At 42.7% G+C, this 23,395-nt stretch overlaps 1 protein-coding gene across 1 annotated transcript in view; it reads left to right on the plus strand.

Annotated features, from left to right (window-relative positions):
* VWCE (von Willebrand factor C and EGF domains) overlaps window positions 1-23,395 on the plus strand; it is a 136,423-nt gene that overhangs the window by 83,280 nt on the left and 29,748 nt on the right. Inside the window, exons 21-26 of the mRNA XM_077460807.1 lie at window positions 1,780-1,870; window positions 1,940-2,022; window positions 4,198-4,288; window positions 6,317-6,399; window positions 10,754-10,829; window positions 10,910-11,719. Of these exons, the coding sequence (XP_077316933.1) occupies window positions 1,780-1,870; window positions 1,940-2,022; window positions 4,198-4,288; window positions 6,317-6,399; window positions 10,754-10,829; window positions 10,910-11,719 (1,234 nt within the window). The remainder of the gene's footprint in view (window positions 1-1,779; window positions 1,871-1,939; window positions 2,023-4,197; window positions 4,289-6,316; window positions 6,400-10,753; window positions 10,830-10,909; window positions 11,720-23,395) is intronic.

Raw genomic sequence — 23,395 nt, forward strand, 5'->3', positions numbered from 1 at the left:
GAGACACCCCATATACCCATAATCTGACCTTGCAGTGCCTTTGTCTTATCTAATACCACCAAGTACCTGACCACCTAGTGGCAAAAGAAAAAAGTGCTGCAATCAAGACTTGGAGTGAATTCAATTGATCCTCAACTATTAGCCAGGGTAGCTATACTTAGCAGGTCAATTTAAGAGCAACCCTGCCTAAACACCAGGGTGCTACATCAAGTTAAGCTTTACCTCTTTTTTAAGCTCTGGAGCAATTGCACATGCAAAGTACACAGTCTAGTTGCCTTTAGTAAATCAACCTTGTTGGGGCACTGGCCCAAAACAAGTACAGTATGAGCATTGTGGCCAGGCATTTTTAATTGAAGAGTTAGGCAGTGGCAGTTGTTACATTACTGTAGCTGAAAAAAATTACTAAGTATGATTCCTTTAACCCCTTCCCGCCGAGCGTACGCAGATCTGCGTACTCGGCTTCCGGGGGGTATACCGGGATGATGCCCGCACCTGCAGGCATCATCCCGGTACCGTTTTTTACAGCGGGCGATTGGCTTTCCAGCCATAACAACCGATGGCTGCTCGGCTGTTATGCCGGAGGAGCGGGAGGGGACGTCCCCCCCTCCCGCCGCCTCTCGCCGCTGTTACCGGTGCTCCCGCTCGATCGGGAGCACCGATTAGTGATCCGTCGGCTCTGGCTGCTCTGGCTGCTGGTCATGACGTCATGACGTCATGGCTGCTGGTCATGACGTCATGACGTCACTTCCCGTTTACTCGGCTGCCAATGGCGCCGGTATTAAAAAAATATCCGGTATTCAGAATCGCCGTTTTCGGCGATCTGAATACATTGAAGTGTAAAGGAGGGGTGGGGGGTCTTTTAGACCCCCGATCCCTCCATAAAGAGTACCTGTCACCACCTATTACTGTCACAAGGGATGTTTACATTCCTTGTGACAGCAATAAAAGTGATCACATTTTTTTTTTTTTTTTAAAACAATTTAGTCATTTTAAAATAAATAAAATAAATAAAAAAATAAAAAAATTTTTTTCAAAGCGCCCGCCGTCCCCGCGAGCTCGCGAAGCAAAGAAAACGCATACGGAAGTCGCGCCCGCGTATGTAAACGGTGTTCAAATCACACATGTGAGGTATCGCCGCGATCGTCAGAGCGAGAGCAATAATTCTAGCAGTAGACCTCCTCTGTAACGCTAACCTGGTAACCGTAAAAAAAATTTTAAAGCGTCGCCTATTGAGATTTTTAGGTACCGTACTTTGTCGTCAATCTACAAGTGCGCGCAATTATAAAGTGTGACATGTTTGGTATCTATTTACTCGGCGTAACATTATCTTTCACATTACGCAAAAAAATTGGGCTAATTTTACTGTTTTTTTTTTTTTTTTATTCATGAAAGTGTCCCTTTTCCCAAAAAGTTGCGTTTAAAACACCACTGCGCAAATACCGTGTGACATAAAATATTGCAACAATCGCCGTTTTATTCTCTAGAGCCTCTGCTAAAAAAATATATATAATGTTTGGGGGTTCCAAGTAATTTTCTAGCAAAAAATATGGATTTTAACTTGTAAACACCAAATTCCAAAAATAGGCTTAGTCATGAAAGGGTTAAAATGTTGCCCCTTAAAGGATCCATACTTACTATTTTTTTCAGCTTTGGTAATGCTGTATTGTTTTTAGTGACTAGTTTGAAAAACACCAGACTGACAAATTATCTTTGCATGTAACCCACTGAAGTTTGTGAGATCATAGATCTTTCCTTAGATACTGTTTTTATTATTTGCAGATGGGCACAGTAGCCTGCTCTCCCATTGAATGTGCCCCAAACTGCACCTACCCCTTCCATGATGAGGGAGAGTGTTGTCCTGTGTGCCGAGGTAGGAACTTTGACAGATCTTTCTCTTAGTTGTGAATTTCTACATATACTAATATTTGTGTCACTGCAGACTGCACATATGAAGGGAGGAAAGTGTTAAACTATCAGACATTTTCACTGGAAAGCGAGCCCTGCACTCAGTGCACCTGCCAGGTAAGCAGACCAAGCTTCAATAAAGGGAAAGATGGAACAATAGAAAGTGGACAAGACACAAATGTAATGCTTGTAGATTTCCTAAGTTGAACATGTAATCGCTGAATGCACTCATTGGAGTGAATTTACCAAAATCATATAGATCGTTCACTATGTAAGAGAAGTTGCACTTTGCAAGGGAATTTTCCCCAGAGTGTAGTGAATGTGGTGAAATTTCACTTTGCAAAGAATACCAAAACATGTACAAATAAAAAACAAAACAAAAAGACAATACAAAAAAAAAAATTAATTTTTGCTTGCACATGGTTGGATGATAGAGGTCATCATAGCTTTACTTCATTCACTAAGGCCTGGGGAATATTCCTTTGCAAAGTACAACTTCTCTTTCAAAAAAAACACGCTATTTGCCTTTAGTAAAGCAAACCTATTGCGTTTCCTTTCGTTATTGCATATCATACAGGTGAGAAAGTAAGGAGAATTTTACAACTGATATTTCTCTTGGATTCTATGTAATGCTTTACAGTACAAAATGTTATAGTAAAAAGCAGCGAAAAAAGAATTATCCTCTTCAAGTCAACCATATAGTAAACTTATTTGATTTTAATTGCCAGTTTCTATTCTGCACTACTAGAAATCACACTGGTAGGGAGATATAAAGTTTAAGCACTTTACGACCGGCGCACGACGATCTACATCCATTTTTTGAAGAGGGATATCTCGGTAACAGCAGCAGCTGCTGCCACAACCGAGATATCCATCTCTTCAGACGCCGGTCGTGTTTACAATAATGGTGGTCTCTGCAGCGGGTTCACCGCGAGATCACCGTTATCGGCGGCGGTAGAGGTGCCACCCCCCCTCCCGCGCCCTCGGTCTCTTACCGGAGCCGTTGGTAGCGGCAGAGGCGATCGGGTCCTGTCTGTGCCTGGGTATAAAGAAGAGTGAGGCTAAGATGGCTCCCACTCGTCTCTATACCATAGGAGGGTGGAAGCGACGTCAAAACATCACTTCCGCCCACACTTCTTAATGGCACATTTTTTAAATGTAATTTTTTCAAATTACTTTTTTTTTTTTATTGCATTTAAGTCCAAATATGAGATCTGAAGACTTTTTGACCCCAGATCTAATATTTAAGAGGACCTGTCATGCTTTTTTCTATTACAAGGGATGTTTACATTCCTTGTAATAGGAATAAAAGTGATCCATTTTTTTTTAAAACAGTATAAAAATAAATAAAATCAATTAAAATAAATAAGAAAAAAAATAATACATTTTTAAAACACCCCGTCCCGACGAGCTTGCGTGCAGAAGCGAACGCATACGTGAGTAGCGCCCGCATATGAAAACTGTAGTCAAACCACACATGTGAGGTATCACCACGATCGGTAGAGCGAGAGCAATAATTCTACCCCTAGACCTCTATAACGCAAAACATGCAACCTGTAGAATTTTTTAAAGTTTTTAAATGTGCTACGTGCTATTCAGATAAACAGAAAAAAGAAGAAATCAACCAGCAATTACATATAACCACCACCTCATCCCACTTGTATAGGATCAATAGAAAAAGAGAGCATGCCCCCCAGGGACTTTATGGGTGGGGTTAAGAATATAGTCGGTACAACAGAATATCTCTGTTGTACCGACTATATTCTTAACCCCACCCATAAAGTCCCTGGGGGCATGCTCTCTTTTTCTATTGATCCTAGGTGCTATTCAGAGAACACCTTGAATTTTCCTCAATGAACAAAAAAGTATTCTCTGATTGAACGAGGTAGATAGGCAGGGCAGTGACATCATAATCTTTACCTTCTTAATTTGTATTTATTAAGAAAAACACAACGCATTCTCTAAATGGCACTTGTGCTAAGTGGGCGACCCCCTGTGTTCACTATGCAGCAGGGCAGCAGGGACCCAAAAGAGAGCAAGGATCACTGTAGTAACAGTGGCTACTACAGTGATGATCTGCTTCTACGGGGGTCTGCAAGGTATGGAATATGTACTGTATACTTACATTGCATCATGCTGGATCAATGTAACTATGCAACAATATTCATACGTGAAAGTTAGTTTTTAGGAAAGATGGGATTCAAATATTTTTATTACTCAAATACTATAGAGCATGAGAAGTATTTTTATTATTAGATAATTATTAAATTAACTTGTCATGTATGTTACTAGGAGGGAGAAGTGCAATGTGAAGCAATGTCCTGCTCTACTACCTGCTCTCATCCATACATTTTTCCTGGAGAATGCTGTGCTGCTTGTGAAGGTACAATTTAAAGTCATTATATTTTTTTAATTATTATGCAGTTCTCTGAGTTCCGTTTTTTTAATTTTACGTGTAATGTGAATTGTGTTCCATTGAATAATTTGCACTGTTGTGTAAGATGTTATCTATAGCAAGTAATAGTTACATTAAAATGTATTTGCTCTGTAATGTTGAAAGATGTTTTGACACTGATCAAACAGCACCCAAGGAATTTCGCAAGTTCTAATTAGAGCTGGGATGAGTAGCAAAACATCCTTTTCAACATTAGAGAAAAAATATTGTCCAGACAAATGTGACGAATGTTATGAACTGCTACTAGCTTCAGTGCATCCAGAAAGTATTTACAGAGCTTCACTTTTTCCACATTTTGTAATGTTACAGCCTTATTCCAAATGGATTAAATCCATTATTTTCCTCAGAATTCTACAAACAATACCTCCATGATGGCAAAGTGAAAGAAGTTTGTTTTAAAACTTTGCAAATTTATTAAAAATAAAAAACAAAAAAAATCACATGTACATAAGTATTCACAGCCTTTGCCATGACACTCAAACTTGAGTTCAGGTTTTTCCTGTTTCTACTGATCATCCTTGAGATGTTTCTACAACTTGATTGGGTCCACCTGTGGTAAATTCAGTTGATTGGACATGATTTGGAAAGGCACACACCTGTCTATATAAGATCCCACAGTTAATAGTGCATGTCAGAGCACAAACCAAGCCATGAAGTCCAAGGAATTGTCTGTAGACCTCCTAGACAGGATTGTATTGAGGCACAGATCTGGGGAAGGCTACAAAAAAATGTCTGCAGCATTGAAAGTCCAAATGAGCACATTGGCCTCCATCATCTGTAAATAGAAGAAGTTTGGAACCACTGGGACTCTTCCTTGAGTGGGCCCCCTAGCCAAAATGAGTGATCAGGGAATAAGGGCCTTAGTCAGGGAAGATGACAAGAATGTGATGGACACTCTGACAGACCACCAGCATTTCTCTGTGGAGAGAGGAGAACCTTCCAGAAGTACAACCATCTGTGTAGCACTCCATTAATCAGGCCTGCATAGTAGAGTGGCCAGATGGAAGCCACTTCTCAGTAAATTACACATGACCGCCTGCCTGAAGTTTGCCAGAAGGCACCCGAAGGACTCTCAGACCATCACAAACAAAATTGTCTGGCCTGATGAAACAAAGATTGAACTCTTTGGCCTGAATGGCAAGCATCATGTTTGGAGGAAACCAGGCACAGTTCATAACCTGGCCAATACCATCCCTAGAGTGAAGCATTGTGGTGGCAGCATCATGCTGTGGGGATGTTTTTCAGCGGCTGTAACAGGGAGACTAGTCAGGATTGAGGCAAAGATGAATGCAGCAATGTACAGAGATATCCTTGATGAAAACCTGCACCAGAGTGCTTTGGACCTCAGACTGGGGCAAAGGTTCATTTTCAAACAGGTAAACGAGACTAAATACACAGCCAAGATAACAAAGGAGTAGCTAAGGGACAACTCTGTGAATGTCCTTGAGTGGTTCAGCCAGAACCCAGTTTTTAACATCTCTGGAGAGATCAGAAAATGGCTGTACACCGAGGCTCCCCATCCAACCTGATGGAGCTTGAGAGGTCTTGCAAAGAAGAATGGGACAAACTGCCCAGAAATAGGTGTGCCAAGCTTGTAGCATCATACTCAATAAGACTTGAGACTATAATTGGTACCAAAGGTGCTTCAACAAAGTATTGAACAAAAGCTGTGAATACTTATGTACATGTGATTTTTTTTTTTTTCTTTTTTATCACATTTGCAAAGATTTCGAACAAGCTTCTTTCACGTTATCACTGTGGGTATTGTTTGTAGAATTTTGAGGAAAATAATGAATTTAATCTATTTTGGAATAAGGCTGTAACATAACAAAATGTGGAAAAAGTAAATACTTTCAAGACGCACTGTATACTATGACTTGGACAAATGAGAACCTTCACAGACAAAATGTCATCTAATATTACCTTTTATAATTGTTTTATATCTCTCTATATCAGAATGTACCTTTGAAGGACATGTGTTGGAGAATGGAGGGTCCTATATCCTGAAGTCTGACCCATGTGTTGTGTGCCATTGTTATGTAAGTGGTTTCCATTTTCTTTCTTTGTCTAAATAGAAGTGACGTCTATCCTACAGGATATATGTGGCTTAGTTGACAGTTCCATAAACCATAGATGGAAAATGTCAGGCAGTGAACACCAGCATGTGAAGTGGCTGATCACTGGTGAAAATAGCTGGACCACCCTATTGTTTAATTGTCCGGATTTATATGGTCAGCAACATATTATACTACAATTATACAGGTACACAAAATATGTCCAATTTTTCCTGGACAAAAAAAATAAACTTTGTATGGTAGTTTTGAATTGTGGGAAGGGTTTGAAGGACCCAAAGAATACTCCCAAAATCATCAGGAGAAGCACATAGAGATTTCCTACAGTGTCTAAAGTAAAATGTAGCACCCTGGAGTTTAGTCAGGGAGCGCCTCACAAATTTGCTTGCCAAGAATTGTTATCTTGGTCTGTTGATATGAATCTATTGATTTCTCCTTAAGTTTGGCCTTGTTGCACTTTTTTCTTCTACCACTAGGTGAATGGGCACTTGGTGGTACTAGATACAAGAAGGGCAACCCAAGGTCAGGTTATGGGTATATAGGTATCTCAGCCAATGGGCAGGGTTTTTCTTGAATCCCTTGGCCTGCTGGGAGCCATGAAGGGACCAATCGCCTTTACCAGGGACCACAGTGAGTAACTGAAGCAAGTACCGGAACTATATTCTCACCGAAAGGGCACGGTGGACAATCTGGAAACTTCAGGCGGTGATCAAGTCAGGGACCCAACCTGTGGAGGAGACGCTTGCAGAGCAGCCTTGTGTGTCAAACCAGGGACCGAGCCGGGTAGCAGGGGAAATGCTTGAGAAGTATCTGGAGTGCCAAGCTAGGGACCCAGCGGGGGTCCCCAGACGGTATAGTGAGAGACCAGGAGCTCAGAATTGAAGAACTACAAGGAGAAGTTGTAGTGGAGCTGTTATGTTTGAGTTAGGAACTGTTAAAGGACTGTTACCATAGGAGACAGCATTCCTGCAAGTGCAGATGTGGCTTCTTGCTGAGGCCTTTCCTTGCACGGTTGTCCTCCTATTGAAGTCTTGGAGTCTGCCAATTGAGTTTGCAACTATCTACATAAAAAGGACTGTCAAAAGAAATAAAGCCTCTTTTACATCCAATAAGTGTCTGGCGCCCAATTACTTTCACCATCTTTGCACCCACTATGTCTCACAACTTACCACATATTGAAGGATGTCAGCTATCTTTGGCCTTGGAGGTCCTCATTAGACCAAAAGAGGTAAAAGACCTTGGTACAGAAAATTAAATCTAGGTTCCAGCATTGCATATCACAATGCCCCATTCCAAGCCTGCAATTTCCTGTACATTCCTTGCTCAAATGGTAAGCAGACTCAGACTGCTTGGGTACACTACTTGTGAGAGAGTAAATCTACAATATAGATGGAGCATATTAGGTATTTAAATGCTGATGGGGACAGCAGCTTTGTTTTTGTGCTCCACTTGTAAATTGGTGGTCTTGAATAAAGAGACCCTGTCACCAACTTACAAAAACACCAAGATTGCAGGTAAACGCACAGAAAATGCAGTGAAAGTTTCCTTTCTATAAACATTTTTCATGCACTTGCACTAGACCTTGAATGCGCTAGAAAATGTGACTACTCCAGGAATTCCCCAGCAAAGTCTCCTCTCCCTATGCCTGTCATAGCCCTCTTCTTTTCTGGGAGTGTCTATTTACTGGCCCAGCTCCTCCATCCCTACCCTCTCCTCCCAACATAAGCTTTTTCATAGCTGCCAAAGGAGGAGCAAATGGGATGAGTATAGAGGGTCACTTGAGTCTTCTTGTGGTGCTGACATCACATCCAAGATGGATGCATCCAGCAGCAGTCTCTGGGATTTCCGATGTCTACACAAGGAAGGTTTTACAAGTACATAACACACCTAAAATATGTTACATGCATGTGTAGCGATTACCCCCACAGGAGCCGCCGGTGATGATGTTTTGCCACGACTCTTAAAGCTGCTTGGTCCCCTCTGACACACTTGCTATAGGTAGAAGGCCGCCCATACCTGTGCAACTTAAGCATTGGTATGCTACACTCTATAACACTACACAGGAAATAGGCCAAACGACTGGTCATAGATTAAATAAATGTATTTAAGAGATGCAGTCAAACAATGCACAAATCATTTAACAAGCAAATACACAGATTCAAGGATACTATACTAGGTAAATGAGCACTGGTCAATAAGCTGTCAGTAAATTAAACTATAGCAATGTTAAATTAAACCATAACTAGTAAAGTTGGAGTTCAAATAACTCAGTAAAATAAAGGTCCTTGTGTGCACACTATGCATACAGCTCCATTAGCGGTGAAAGTATGCGCTCCTGACTAAGGGGTACCCCTGCAAGTGGCAGCAAAGTACCTGGCGCCTGACTGTCCAATGTTGACCGGATTTTGTTGGGGTCCTGATTTAGCTAGTGCATGTGTGACTGTCCCTTTAGGAGTGTGAAGCAAATGGCTAGTGGGCTGCCAAACTCTTCTGTATTAACTCAGTGTCAGTGTTGAGATAGGCAAGGATGTTCTGTTCACTCTTCCTGGTACACAGGCATCCTGTCCAGACCACTTGGCGGTGTGCAGTCCACTGAAATCGGGTCCCACAAGGTTCAGTCTCTCTGCAGGTCCGGTCTTCTACAAGGCTCAGTCTGTCAGTATAGGCACTCATGGCAGTGGGTCTCTCAGTTCTGATTTAGTGATCCCTCTGTGGCTCAGTGTTCAGGCTCTTGTGGACACAGCAAGAGCTCCCAGTCTCTGTGCAGGCTTAGCAAAGGCAACACATTCAAGCAGCACAGCTTCCTCTCAACAAAGACCTCTCGGTCTCTGGATTTGCCAGGAAAACAGTCCTGTGTCTCTCCTATTCTGTATGCTGAGATTTGGGCTCCTGCACTTTTTGTAGCCATGCACTTCCATTATACAGTGCCTCTTTAAGACTACACTTCCCATGATCCTCTGCTACACAGCAAGTCCCCTTCTTTGATGTTCTCATTGGCTCTGACTGCTCCTGCCCTCTGATTGGCCCTTCACTGCTGCCCAGAGAGGGTGTGTGTGTATAAGAACCAGTGGGGGATTTTACACAGATCCTGCTCCTGACAACACTGAGGGAGGAGAGAGAAGTCAGCTGCATTCTTTTCTTTCACAATATTTTTTATTTAATTAAGACAAACTCACAAAACAGTGAAAAATCGAATAGGCCAGTAGCTGAGAGTGGTATAAGAATGACAACATATATACCACAAACTTATATGGTATAAGAAGTAACCACAAAAAGTAACAAAAAAAAAATAACCAGATGAGGGTACCTCAATATTATTATAATAGGGTAATAGCGAACCATGCAGCACTCGATAGTTGCAGCCTAATGAATGCGCCAAGCAAACATTATTTCAGGAATCATCCTCTAAAAATACCATGCAGTACCTGAGATTGTACCTATGTTCAGTTATAGGGATAAAGTCCGCGAACCTCTCAGGGACCCAAACAAATAAAAATAAATAAAAAATACTAGGAGAGAAAACTATCTCACGAGTCTTCTAATCTACAAAAGGGCTTTACCTCCACCAAAAGACAGATAAGCTATACCATCAAAAAAGGAAAAGAAAAAATTGACCTCAAAAGTATGGCTAAAGAGCAGTTAACAGACTCAGCTAACTGGCATCTGGCGGTAGATAATCAAAAAATAGAAGGTAAAAGAGAAGAAAGAGAACAAGAAAAACAAGAGAGAGAGTAAAAGGAAGAAGCTGAAGGAGAAGAAATCGCAAAGAAAAGAAAAAACGGTAGGAAGAAGATAAACCCTGCCCCAGGGGATCAAAAGCCACAACCGGGTAGGCGAGACAGAACTTCCTATAGTTCCAGAAAGCCGGAAGGCGGGCTCATCACTGGAAACCGATCCAACGAAGGCTGCCAAGTCTTTGGAAATGTGTCCTTAGTGCCAGCGAGTATCGACGTAAGCTCCGGCTGCATTCTTTTATATATGTATGCCAACCACCTCACTACTAGCAGAGGACGGGGGGTCTTCACACAGCCCTGTTTATTATTTTTAGTGCCGGGGGAAAGGAGTCCACATACAGCCAGCAGCAGCACCCAGCTACACACATAATAATATTATGGGAAGTTTTTTGTTGCGTCAGATAATTTGGCAACAGGGTCTCTAAGTGACCACAATAAGGATCGAATAGTTAATCTGTAATACCTGTTGATATTATGAAGCAGTACTATCCATATGATCCCAAAAATTAGGTGAGCAAAGATAGATTTGTTCATTGCTTTTTGCCCCAAGAGAACATAGATTCAGATGTGCCATCTTCTTTCCATAGGCAGGGAATGTGCAATGTGAACAGAGTGAAGGTTCCTGTACTCCATGTGAGCAGAAGACTCAGGATTGTCAGAATGGTATGTTTACTATACTTACCAGACGTCAAAGAAAGTCTTCATCTAGACTTCAACATTTGTTGTATTTGTGTCTTTTACAGAAGTCTCAGAACCCTTCAACACTAAGCAACTACAATATTCTCCCCAAGATGCCAGACAAGTCAATGTTCCACTAAAGATACTAAGTGCCACTAAATCTCCAGCATTTGGCCGTCTGTCCTTATCACAAAAGCTGAAGGAAAGAAGGAACTTGGTTACTACAGCCTCATCTTCTCCTGTCTCTAGATCTGTGCCCTCAGATCATGTCTCTCACTCAGAATCAGTGTCTGCTCTAGAGAATAAACTAAATTCAAATAATGTGCCACATATACAAATCCATCCTGTGTCTCCTGGTGAAGAAAAGGTCTCTGTTCGTTCTTATGTCCACATGTCTTCTACTCCTTCTGGTGTTTCTGTATCACCTTCATTACCTGGTCAATCAGTTTCTACTTCAGATACTATTAAGGATACAACAAACCACCCTACCTCAAACTGGTCACTTTGGAGTTTTCAGTCTAGATTATTTTCTAATAGCCAAACATCTGCTACAGTAGCTGATCCATCTCTCTTTCCAGCAACAACTTCTACCTCTGGCCATCCTCAGAACTATACCCCTTCGTCTTCTCCCCAAGCCACAGTAGCCAACAGAGCTTCTGCAAAAGATGTTCTCATGCCCTCACGTGATCGTGGAACCTTATCACCTTTAATGAATGACAGTCATACACCTTTATATACCTCTAAAGCTCAAGAGGAGAGTATTCCTACAACAAGGCATACTGATTACGTTAACCAATTAACAGATGTTGCAAAAATTTCATTTGAAAAAATGGCAAATGCTGAGGAGACAGATTATGAGTCAAGACTCCTAACAGGTAAGATTGTTAAAGTCTAATTTCATAAAAGATAATGAAAACAATCTGGCTTATCCTCCATGAGCTAAGAGGCAGCTCTGTTTTTATGTTTTAGACACTTAAAAAAGGACATACTTTATATTGAGATCCTTTAATTCATCTGGGAAAGTTCCCTTTTAAGGCAGGACACACGGTGCAAATTTCTTTCCTGCAACCATGGGTTGCAGGAAAGAAATTTGCACGATTTTCACATCAACACAGAGAATGCTGACATGGAAATCCCTCCTGCTGAGCAATTGTCTGCTCCCAGCAGGGGGGCGCGGGCAGGCAGGGAGGTCGTCCTCCCTGGGAAAAGACAGTGATTATCGCTAGTGTTTATGGCAGCCGCTACCGATAATCACAAGAGAATCCAGCAGGCTGGTTGTGCCCAAGTTAATTGAACGATCAACTTGGTACATCAGGCCTGCCCATTAACAGTTTGAATCTTGTCCGGTTCAGCAGGAACTGTGTATGGTCGGCCTTATCCTGTCCCAATGAAACCAGGAAAAGAGCATGTAAGGAAATGGAATTGAGAGGTTCCAAATAGCCAGGAGATAGAAAAAGCAGAGAGCAATAAAAACCTGACATGTTTTACCCCCTCCCCAGTTTACTAAATGAATGTGCTTTTGTTGCCATCTCTGTCCCTATTAGAGGAATATCAAAGCACTTCTTGTCAGTCAGCACAGAAAGTAATATTAGATCTCCCCAACAGGGATATAGACAACAATGAAAACCTGACACAGGTTCTAACCCTCCCCTTCTGCAGAAAGCCAATGGTTTTACTGTATTTGGGTTTTAGGGTTGTCACAAACATTTATGCAAATGTTGAAAACTCTGAATCTTTGAACAGTGGCATTAGTATTTAAGTGGGTCTTGGGAGAGCTCCCATTAAAATTTATCAGACACTGCAGTATTGTTCTATAGATTGGTGGTCAGTGGCCTAATATACCATTAATGCAAAGATGTCAGTGGAGTAATAGGATAAATCAGCACGGCACAGTCTTCATCTGGAACAAGCAGAAGATAGGTATCCCCTTTTGGTGACTTGGCAGAGGAAAGAGAGATGAAGCTTGGATCTTGTTAGGATAAAGCTTTCATTAGGAATAGCATGCAAGCTATCAACCTCTTTCATGGTGCATATAGCCAATTCTTTAATATTAGCATTTACAGATTTCCCGCAGTCGGTGTTATGCAGAGTGTTAGACGCACTGCTTTAACCTGTCCATCTAAGTGGGGTTGGTTGGGAAGGCTTCTTTTTGCCTTCATTCATTGTTAGGTCATGGCATGTTAAAGGGTAAGTTCACTTTTTCAAGGAAAGTGAAAAAGTTAACCAATCCCAAATATTCTGGCCACCAGGACCAGGCTGCGCAGCTTCATAATGAGTATCCTTCATAATGTTCACAATAGCAAGTGCTCAGTGATCAGCGCTAACCAATTAGAAGCACTTCCTTCTCCTGGGACACTTTACCGTAAGAAGAAGCCTCAGATGCACTTCTCATTGGTCACGCGGTCACATGGCTGCTCTGACCAATGAGCGCTTGCCATTGCGGGCATTATGATGGATACTCACTCCAGTGCTGTGCATTGGATTATGCATTAATTGATGTCGGTATAATTAGGTCCCTCATGTAACAGGCTCACACTACAAAAAAAAGTGCCTTTTCAAAAACTTTTTGTGCATATAGTAGTTTTAGTAACCTATAAGGCCACAAGATGGCAGTGCAGAATCAATAATAATTGCTAACATCTAAAACCTGCTCTTTGGACTGTCCCTGTCCCCAGACACATCAGTTTTTTCTGCTGAATTTTTCCTTCAGGTTTACCAAAACCATGTAGTGCAAGGGCCTGCCCTATTTGCATACACACTGAAATTTCTAAGGTTTGACCTCATATTATATGGTTTTGGCAAATCTGAAGGAAAAACTCAACAGAAAAACTGATATTGTGTATGGGGCTTAACAATTGGGTTTTTGGTGTTGAGCTTCTGATGAAATTCATAGCAAATTTCTATTTAGCATGTTCAGTTCTTTATTTCATGGAAAAATAGGCAAAATGTGTCCCTCTAAGTTCCCAGCACTCCTCCCAATTCTTCACTTGAGTATCCATCTAGAGAGGTTTCATGGGGGAAAAAATAGTTTTATTACATTATTTATTAGTTTCTTTTTTTTTTTAATTGGAGGGTCAGGGTGAAGAGTTATAATATTAACATTGGTCAGGTTTCAAAGGAAAATAACATTTTAGCTTTGGAGCAGCACGAGCAGGAAATCAGAGGATGAAGACAAGTAGAATTTATTTTAGGGATGGTGGCTGCAGAGTAGGGTTGCCACCTTTTCTTCAAGTCAAACCCGAACACTTTAGCGGCGCACGGCAATTTCTTTCCTATAGTATAAACTATACATATACTTTGCTATTAAATAACATTTCTAATCATACGAAGTTTATTACAAGAGTCCCCCTTTACATCAGAGTCCACAGAGTTTCTCTTTTACATCTGAACTCGCTGATTTCCCTTTTACTGTATGAGGGGACTCTGCAGACTCTGATGTAAAGGAGAACTCTGGGGACTCTGACATAAGGGATGCTCTGGGAACTCTGATTTAAAGGAGAACACTGAGAACTCTGATGTAAGGGGGAAACACTGTGGCCTCTGGTGTAAAGGTGAACTCTGATGTAAGGGGTGCTCTGAGAACCCTGATTTGCCTTAGCGTACTCAGAGGAAGGAGAGAGAAGGGGGGGGGGGGAAATTCAGTCACACACAGGGATGGATGGTGAGCTCACTCACCCCTTGGCAGTCAGCAGCTGTCATCCAGATGTATCTGAGGCTGCTGGACTTAATATTTCCAGCCCTAACTTTCCTTTTCTGAGGCACAGCGCCAGGGATTGGAGTGTGGGCAGAAACAGAGGGGTAGGGGTGGGGGGAGGAGGTGCAGATTGTGCCCTCTCTCTTATCCCATCTGTATGTGTTTGGGGTGGGGGGGGGGTTGTTAGTGCTGGCTTTGGGCAGTGTGAAAAAGAGTGTAACAGACACTCTCAACTTAGACAACTGCAGCCAGCAACCCTGCCCGCAAGCCATAGTCCAGTCTAAATAATGTGTCCGGGTTTCAGGCAGTCTGAAACCCGGACGCATGATTCCAAACCCGAACTGTCCGGGTGAATCCTGGACAGGTGGCAACCCTACTGCAGAGTTGGGGTCAAGGATTTGCAGGGTAGAATCCTGCAATCCCATTGCGCTGTAGATTTACAAATAAGCTTGAGAAAGGGAAAACCTGTATTTTTAGGGCCAGAAGAATATTTTTAGCATTGTAAGATTGCTCGATTTTAGAGACCATGTTCAGGATCTTTTTTACATTAATTACATTTGTCATAATACGGAAGCTCAGCATAATAACTATATTCTGGCTGTTGACAAGTGTCATGTTGCTCTTTACGAGGAAGTGGAAGGCAATCAGGTGACCCGACCGGACGCCACTGAAATCAACCCCACATTGGTCGATCATATTGGGAAAAGAGTCATCTTGCTAAAGAATGAATGTCTGGACTAACTAGCAATCTGTCAGTGTCAGCATTTCTTGTCATAACAGTGCACTGTCCCCAACAATCACCTAAAGTTGTCTTAAAGCAGTATTAAACCCAAAAGCAAACATTTATTTTATTGCAGCTTATTTATTCTTCGATGTGGTGTCTGTATTGTTTTTATTTTTTTTAGGCTTTCTTCCCTTTATCTTTATCTAGTGATCCAGACAGTAAATCTGTTGTTTTTCACAAGAACAAGCTCTCTAGCAGAGTATATCAGTTTACAAGGATGAGGCAAATCATTTACCACTGGTGGGATGCTTATAATGGTCAGCTTTTATTTAGTTATGTGAAACCTTTACCTAAAAGGGGAAAAAAACCTGCTGTAACTACTTATAAAGTGTGACCTGGAGTTTGCCTTCCGTTTGTTAGTGCATTTAAATCTGCTAATACATTTAACACTCCCCTCCCCCGAGACTGACAATGCTGCTGTTTGAAACTGCCCCCCTGTGTTCCTTTATCCTGAGTGAGGGCAACCTAATTACGGAGGTGTGTTACTAGCCAACTCACCAGGTAAAACAGAGAGAAAAAGCCCAAAAAAAAGCAAACTAATGCAGCCATCACATCTAATGATTGGTAAATCTGCAATATATTGTTTTTTTCATTTTGGGTTTAAAGTGGTTGTAAACCCTTACAACACACTTTGACCTACAGGTAAGCCTAGATTAAGGCTTACCTGTAGGTCCAAGAAATATCTCTTAAACCTATACGGTTTAGGAGATATTTGGCCAAAGACAGGCACTGCTGTCTACGGCACATGCACCATAGACAGCGGCGCACAGGCGCACTGAGCGTGGCATCTTCAACGATGGAGGTGCCGCGCGCGTCGGCTCCCGTGCGCATGCGCGGGAGTGACGTAATCGCGGCTTCGCTGAATGACAGCCGTGGAGCTGCGAGATCCCACCGAGAAGATGGATGCGCCAGACTACAGGGGACAGTGGTGACTTCTCTGGCTCCTGTGTAAGGTAAGTGACACATAATGGACTACTATGCGATGCATAGTAGTCCATTATGCTTTGCCTTTGCAGGGAATGAAAGAGGAAGTAAACTCATCAGGGTTTACTTCCTCTTTAATACAGCTTTAATATATCATTAGAAAAAAATCTCTCACTGTTGCTCTACTTGTCACCCTACTGCCATATCTACCGCTCTGCATTTCTTGCCTGGAGGACAAACTATTTAGCTTCACCTGCATGTAAGGGATCTGGATTGGGCAGCTCTTCCTGCCATGTTGGCCCAGGTCCCATCCTGCCTCTTCTTCTCCAGATGGGAAAGCCATGTACCTGCCTTTTTGCAGAAACTCCACCATATTCCATCACTCACTCTCTGGGTCTCAGCCCTTGTACACACGGTCGGACGTTCCGACAACCAAATCCGTCAGATAAATTCAGACAGATTTAGTCTGGAAGTGGTCCGGACGTGGTGTTGCATACACACGGTCGGACTAAGTTGTCGGAATTTCTGGTTGCCAAGAACGCGGTAACTTAAGCCGTGTACAATGGGACTAGAAAAGGGAAGTTCAGCACCATGTCCGGCACTCTTTGGGCTCCTTCTGCTGATCTCGTGTTTATCGCGTGTTAGTAGAAGTTTGGTTAGAGACGATTTACGCTTTTCAGATTTGTGCTTCAGATCGTTACTGCTCTTCAGTTTGTGCTTGTCGGTGCGTATCTGCTTATCAGTGCGTGTAGTCAGTTAGCATTTGTTGGTCATTGTGGACTATATCTTGGTATATAGTATTCTTTGATTTTCATTGCTTATTGTCTGCTCGTTTCTGGTTTTCAGTTCGTTCTTTCAGGCCTTGCTGTTTATCGGTGCCTTCTGTTGTCCGTTCTGACCAGCCTACCGTTTTCAAGCCATGTTTTATGTACGTACTCGTCGTAGAGTTTGTGCTGTGCAGGGGCTTGGTGTTGGGCTTTTAGCTTTGACACAAGCCCAGTCCATGAACAGGGCAAGGAGGAGTTTGTGGACCAAGAATTGGTTGCTCCAGCGTGACCAATTCTCGCACATGCCTTTGCTTCGTGAGATCCGGGAGAATAATCCTGATGATTTCAGGAATTATCTCTGGATGACGGACCCCGTTTTTCACCATCTGCTGGCTTGGCTGTCCCCTTATATCAGCAGGCAGGATACCTGCATGCGGCAAGCCATCACTCCGGACAGAGGCTCATCGCCACGTTGAGCTACTTGGCGACAGGGAGAAGTCTTCAGGACCTCAAGTTCTTGACAGGCATCTCCCCCCCCCCAGGCTCTGGGAATCATTATACCAGAGACCTGTTCTGCCATCATACATGTCCTGCAGAAGGACTATATGAAGGTAAGTTTTCTCCTTTAACATCACATTCTATGTATTTAATGTTTGCTAATGTGTTGTATTTCTTTCCTCATTCCCTAATTACCATGATTGCAATATGCTCTAATTGATATGCTGTGCCCCTTTGTCCTCATGCATGCTGGAAGCTTTTCAAGTTCCTTTTTTTTCCTTCATGCATATTTGCCTTCACTAATTTCCCCAGCATGCTCTTCTGGTGCCATAAACCTAAAGCCTAGTCACTTAGCAATGTATTTTGTCAGCTCCATAGTATTTCTTTCCCCTAAACACCCCCTAACATGTGTACAAATGTTATGTGTATGCTTAAATTCATGCAGTGTGCCAGAATTTTTTTTTTTGCTTGGCCCAAACTCATTAGGAACCCCCCTCCCCTCAACTGCTAGGTCAGATGATGGCAATCCTCTATCTGCTGACTTTGCCAAACTCAATACACGCTATACCTAACTTTTTTCTAGTCAGATTTATGGATGAATTCACCAAAGCATGAAGTGCAAAGGCCTGCCTCAATACTTTCAAATGCTACAGTTTAATTTTTTTTTTGCTCCTATTATTATCTTGATAGGTAATAGCAGAATGTCAAAATGTGCTTCCATTTGTTCCTTTTTTTTGGATTATTACACTTACCTGTCCGGTGGGCTGCCAATAGTGTAAGTAAGGAGGAACTGAAGTATCACACATTATTTCTGCATTCAGCTCTCAATGAAGTGGAGAGGTTTACCTGTCCAAAACATCCCCCCCCCTCATTTTTTTCAATGGGCCATTGCAATGTTGATGTGCAAAATGACTATTTTTTTTTTCTTGTTTCACTCCACAGTTTCCTTCAACGCCACAGGAATGGCAGACTGTGGCCTCCCACTTTGCCAGCCGTTGGGACTTTCCCAATTGTGGAGGTGCAATTGATGAGAAACACGTCCGCATTGTCCCACCCCCCAACTCGGGGTCCTACTATTATAATTACAAGGGGTATAATAGTATCGTGATGTTGGCGGTGGTGTCAGCGACCTATGACTTCCTGTATGTGGACGTGGGGAAAAATGGCCGTATGTTGGATGGTGGAGTGTTCGCTCTGACGGAATTCTACTGGCATCTCCAGAGTGGCAGTCTGGGCTTGCCACCTCCAGAGGAGAATGTAGAAGGACTCCTGTTAGTTTTCGACGCGGATGAGGCGTTTGCTCTGGCAAACCATCTGATGAAGCCTTTCCGATGAGGACTCTCACCCCGGATCAGAGGATCTTTAACGTGCAGCTGGCCAGAGCCAGAAGAGTCGTGGAGAACACTTTCGGGATAATAGCCAGCCGGTTCCGCCTATTTTTGACACCAATACACATGGCGGAATATAAACTAAATCACATTGTGCTTGCCTGCTGCATTCTGCACAATTTTTTGAAAAAACATTCAGCAAACTATGTTGCCTCAGTTGGCCCTGGTGCAGACTTGCCGGAAAACGTCAATTTCACTGCCCTTGAAGCTGCTCGTCCTGGCTTGCCCCCCCCCCCCCCATGGCGCCCGCGAGGTCAGAAACCAATACATGGAGTACTTTGTGGGTAGGGGGGCCATTGATATGCCAGACAATGTTTGAGAGGCATTTTTTTAATACATTTTTCTTTGAAACTGCTTGAATTTTTGTTTTCATTTACTGCTTGGCTTTGTTTTAGGTGTCTCCTAGATTTTTTTGCTGGTTCTGAGCAAGATGAGGTGACAGTCTTTTATTCAGATAACCTTATTATGTTGTGGGTCTGCTACACACACACCTTGTTTTTGTTGATAAAGTATGTAGTGCATTACTGACAAAAATATTGCTCATTTTCATCACATGGCAGAAATATGTTGGGTCATGGCATGATTGGGGAAATTTAAACATCACTGTGGGTGTTATTTACTAAAGGCAAATCCACTATGCACTACAAGTGCAAAAGTGCACCTGAAACTGCACTTGGAGTGCAAAGTGGATTTGCCTTTAGTAAATAACACCCATTGCCACAGAAAACAACAACTTTACTCCAAATACTGCTTTTGCACATTGAAAAAGGAAGCCACACATTGTTGACAATTTAACTTTTTACTCAAAGCACATTCACATGTGCGTTTAGAAAAGGGTTTTTACAACAAACCAACATATTTGGTGTATAGAAAACATTATTTTGGGTAACATTTTTATAACACACCATGTATTATAAATATGCAGCCATACATTGATTAGCTTACCTGAAGCTGTGGTCTCTGACACTCACCTGTTGTGGTGCCAATTTCGCCAATCTCTCCTTCCTCCTCCTCCTCTGCTTCTGGTGTTGGTATTTCCCCTTCTTTGGGAGGTGTGGGTTCCCTGGTGTCCTCGGACGTCCCGAGTCTTCTCTCCCCTATGAGAATGTAAAAAAGGAATTATTAGCATACAGAGGGCAGAAATAGGAATATGAAACATTGCTTGGAAGTGTCGTACAATTGTGTTTTTTGGCAGAGTTCAAAGGTGAAAACATTATTTTTGACACTTTCTAAAGCAAGAATACTTACCTGTTGTGTGAACAAATGTAGTCAAGTGCAAGTTGGCAAAACATCGTTTTTGGAGTGGGCTAACGAACAATGTTTATTACGAATGATTGAACACATGAACATGAAATTGGCCAGTTTAAACTGTACAACATTAAATCAAAGCACATGGAGCAGTATGCAAGCAATAATAATAATATGAACAGATGACAACTACTTACTTTTTTGAAGAACTCGCTTGATCCTTATGTACTGATCGTGCTCCCTCAGTTTCAGGTCTGACCAACATTTTCTCAGTTGATCCTTGGATCGTCGTACCCCCAAAATTCTTCTGAAGACTCTTCACAACTTTAGTCATGATCTTGGCCTTTCTGATATTTGGGTTTGGGTAAGGTCCATACTTCCCATCATAGTCGTTTCTCTTCAATATGTCCACCATCTCCAACATCTCAACAAAAGACATATTTGAGGCCTTAAATCTTCTCCTCTGGGATCGGGACGTTTCAGGCTCTGGGCTTTCCTCGTCCTCCTCATCGTTAGTGGAATTAGCATGCCCCTGCTGTATCTCTGCCATGTGCTCTCCCCACTGCACCGAAAGAGAAGGGGCGGGGAATAGTCTAAAAAGAACGTCAGGGGCGGGAGGAGTTTCACGCATGCGCACTGTATATAAAACGCAACTCGCGTGTGTTGTACGTACGATCTGTGAACAGAGGGAGAAGCTGACACGCTGATCGTGCAAACGAAGGTACAATTTTTAACTTTGTACATCACTAGCTTATACTGCTTCTAGATTGAGGCCTGTATTGGGACAAGATTTAGTCGAGTGTAGCCTGACATTAGGGTTTGTCTTGTGTCTTGCAGAGAATATGGATGGGTTTAACGACCATAATTTCTTCCCTCTGTTCATCGATAAGTACAGGGAGCTGCCCTGTCTGTGGCAAGCTATGCATCCACACTACAGTAACAAATTAAAAAGGCAGGCAGCGATGGAGAAACTGGTTGAGTTTGTGAAGCCGGTGGTCCCCAGGGCAGACATCAACTATTTAAGAACCAAAATTGGTGGCCTCAGGAGTACATATCTGAGGGAGCACAAGAAGGTGCTGCAGTCAATGTAAACTGGAGCTGCAGCAGATGAAGTTTATGTCCCCAGGCTGTGGTATTATGACAGGCTGCATTTTCTGTCAGACCAGGCTGATGTCAGGGAATCCCTCTCTACCCTTCCTTCCACGTGTCCTTCTATGCTACATTCCACCCCTGCTGAGTCTTCCGATGCCCAACCTGAGCCTTCCACTCAGGAAGAACTGGAGGAGCCCAGCTTGAGCCAGGTATAGTATTGTTCTACATATTTTGGGAGTAAAAATGAATGATGTTAACTTGATTTTTGCTCACTAATTGCTGATTTTAGAAAGTGTTTCACATATCAATAGACAGTAGTGGCCAAAACCTTTGGGCCAAGAATGAAAAATTCTGGGCTCAGAATGATAGTCTTTTCTATTTGTTAACAATTTGCAACAGTCTTGTGCTGAAAATTGTGTGTGTTTGATGAACCAAAAACTAAAACGATGTCCCTTTTTCATACACAGGAAGACATCAGCCAGGAGGCGGGTGTGGAATGCAGCAGCCAGGAGGTGGCTGTGGAAAGTGGCAGCCAGGAGGAGGCAGGGGCAAGCGGCAGCCAAGCAGTGGGCAGGTGGAGGAACCTGACTGAATCCCAAGTCCCTCCCCTCCGCCTTCCGCCCAACAGGGCCAGAAAGGGGGGGAATGTGGAGGATTCGTCTCTGAGGCTCATCGGGGAGGCTTCAGCGGCCCTCAAAGCCACCCCCACATATCAAGAGGCATTTGCCGCCTTGGCTGCCTGCAAACTCCAGCAAATGGAGGAGGGGCAACAGCTCTTGTGTAAGGAGCTCATCATACACACCCTCAACAAGGGGTTGTTGGTCCAAATCACACAAGCAACAAACGTGTGTGATTTGGACCATGCTCCTCCTCCTCCTCCTTCTCCTGCCACACCTCCAGCACCACAGCCACAGCCTGGAAGGAAGCGTGGAAGGAAGACCAGAGAGTGATAACCTGGGTTCAGTCTGGTCTGACAGAAGATGCAGCCTCTTGTATGATCACAGCCTGGGAACATAGATGTCATCTGCTGCTGTTCCGGGTTTCTTGGACTTCAGGACCAGACTGCTCTCCCTCAGATATGTACTCCTCTGCCCACCAATTTTTGCGTTTAAATAGTTGATGTGTGCCCTGGGGGCCAAAGGCTAATCTCCCCAGTTTCTCCAGCTCTGCTTATTTGTTACTGACACCTAAATAAAGGTTTTTTTTGGGTTGAAGAAATACTTGCCTATGTGTTTTACTTCAAAAAGGACAGTTTATTTGTGAGCAGGCAGGTACATTTCAAAAATACAAAGTAAAATTAATAACAAGGAGCACCAACACCAAACAACCTCCTCTAGATTAAAAAAAACAATAAAATAAAAAGATAATAATGGTGTTGTGGTAAGTTGACACACAAAACACACCAAAAAAATTGCAAAGATGAACAAACTGTCAAAAAAGGAAATGTTGATTAAAAAAACCAACCACCAAATAAAAAAAAAATAAAATAAAATAATTGGGGAAATGTGAGCAGCAAAACAACATTCTTGTAGCATTATAAAGTAAAAGAGAATGCGCTGCAAAGAATTTTTAACATTGCAGCGTGACGAATGTGCTATATCAATTACAAGCGGTAGTTTTACCTGACCGAGCGCTTCCGTCTCAGAATTTATTCTGAACATGCGTGGCACCTTGTCCGTCGGACTAGGCTACACACAATCAGAACTGACGTGATCAGATCATGTTGTCGACAAATTTTATAGCCAAGCTCTCAAACTTGGTCCGTCGGAATAGTCCGATTGAGCCCACACACTGTCGGATTATCCGACAACATAGTCCGATAGGACATTTTCCATCGGAATGTCCGACCGTGTGTACAAGGGCTTAGGCCCACCAAGTCATAATCCTGGACAAAGGCCTGTTACCCAGAATAAAGATTTCCCAGTCCAAAAAACACAGTACCATTGCAGCCAACCTTCTTCCCAGATGTTACTAGTCATGCCCCCCGTGGTTCCACACATAGGATGTTCTTCAAACTTTGGCCTCAGGGTCGTCCCGTGCCAAGACACAAACCTACTAAGTGAAGGTCATAGGTGGCAAGGTTTCTCCACCTTCTTCCAGTGTGTCCATTTCTTGTCCTCCTGGCAGCTCAGACCCACAAAGGGCTCTCTCAGCTT

Source organism: Lithobates pipiens, unplaced genomic scaffold (assembly GCF_037356315.1).
Source record: "Lithobates pipiens isolate NorthernLeopardFrog02 unplaced genomic scaffold, aLitPip1_a1.2 Scaffold_10, whole genome shotgun sequence".
NCBI lineage: Eukaryota > Metazoa > Chordata > Amphibia > Anura > Ranidae > Lithobates > Lithobates pipiens.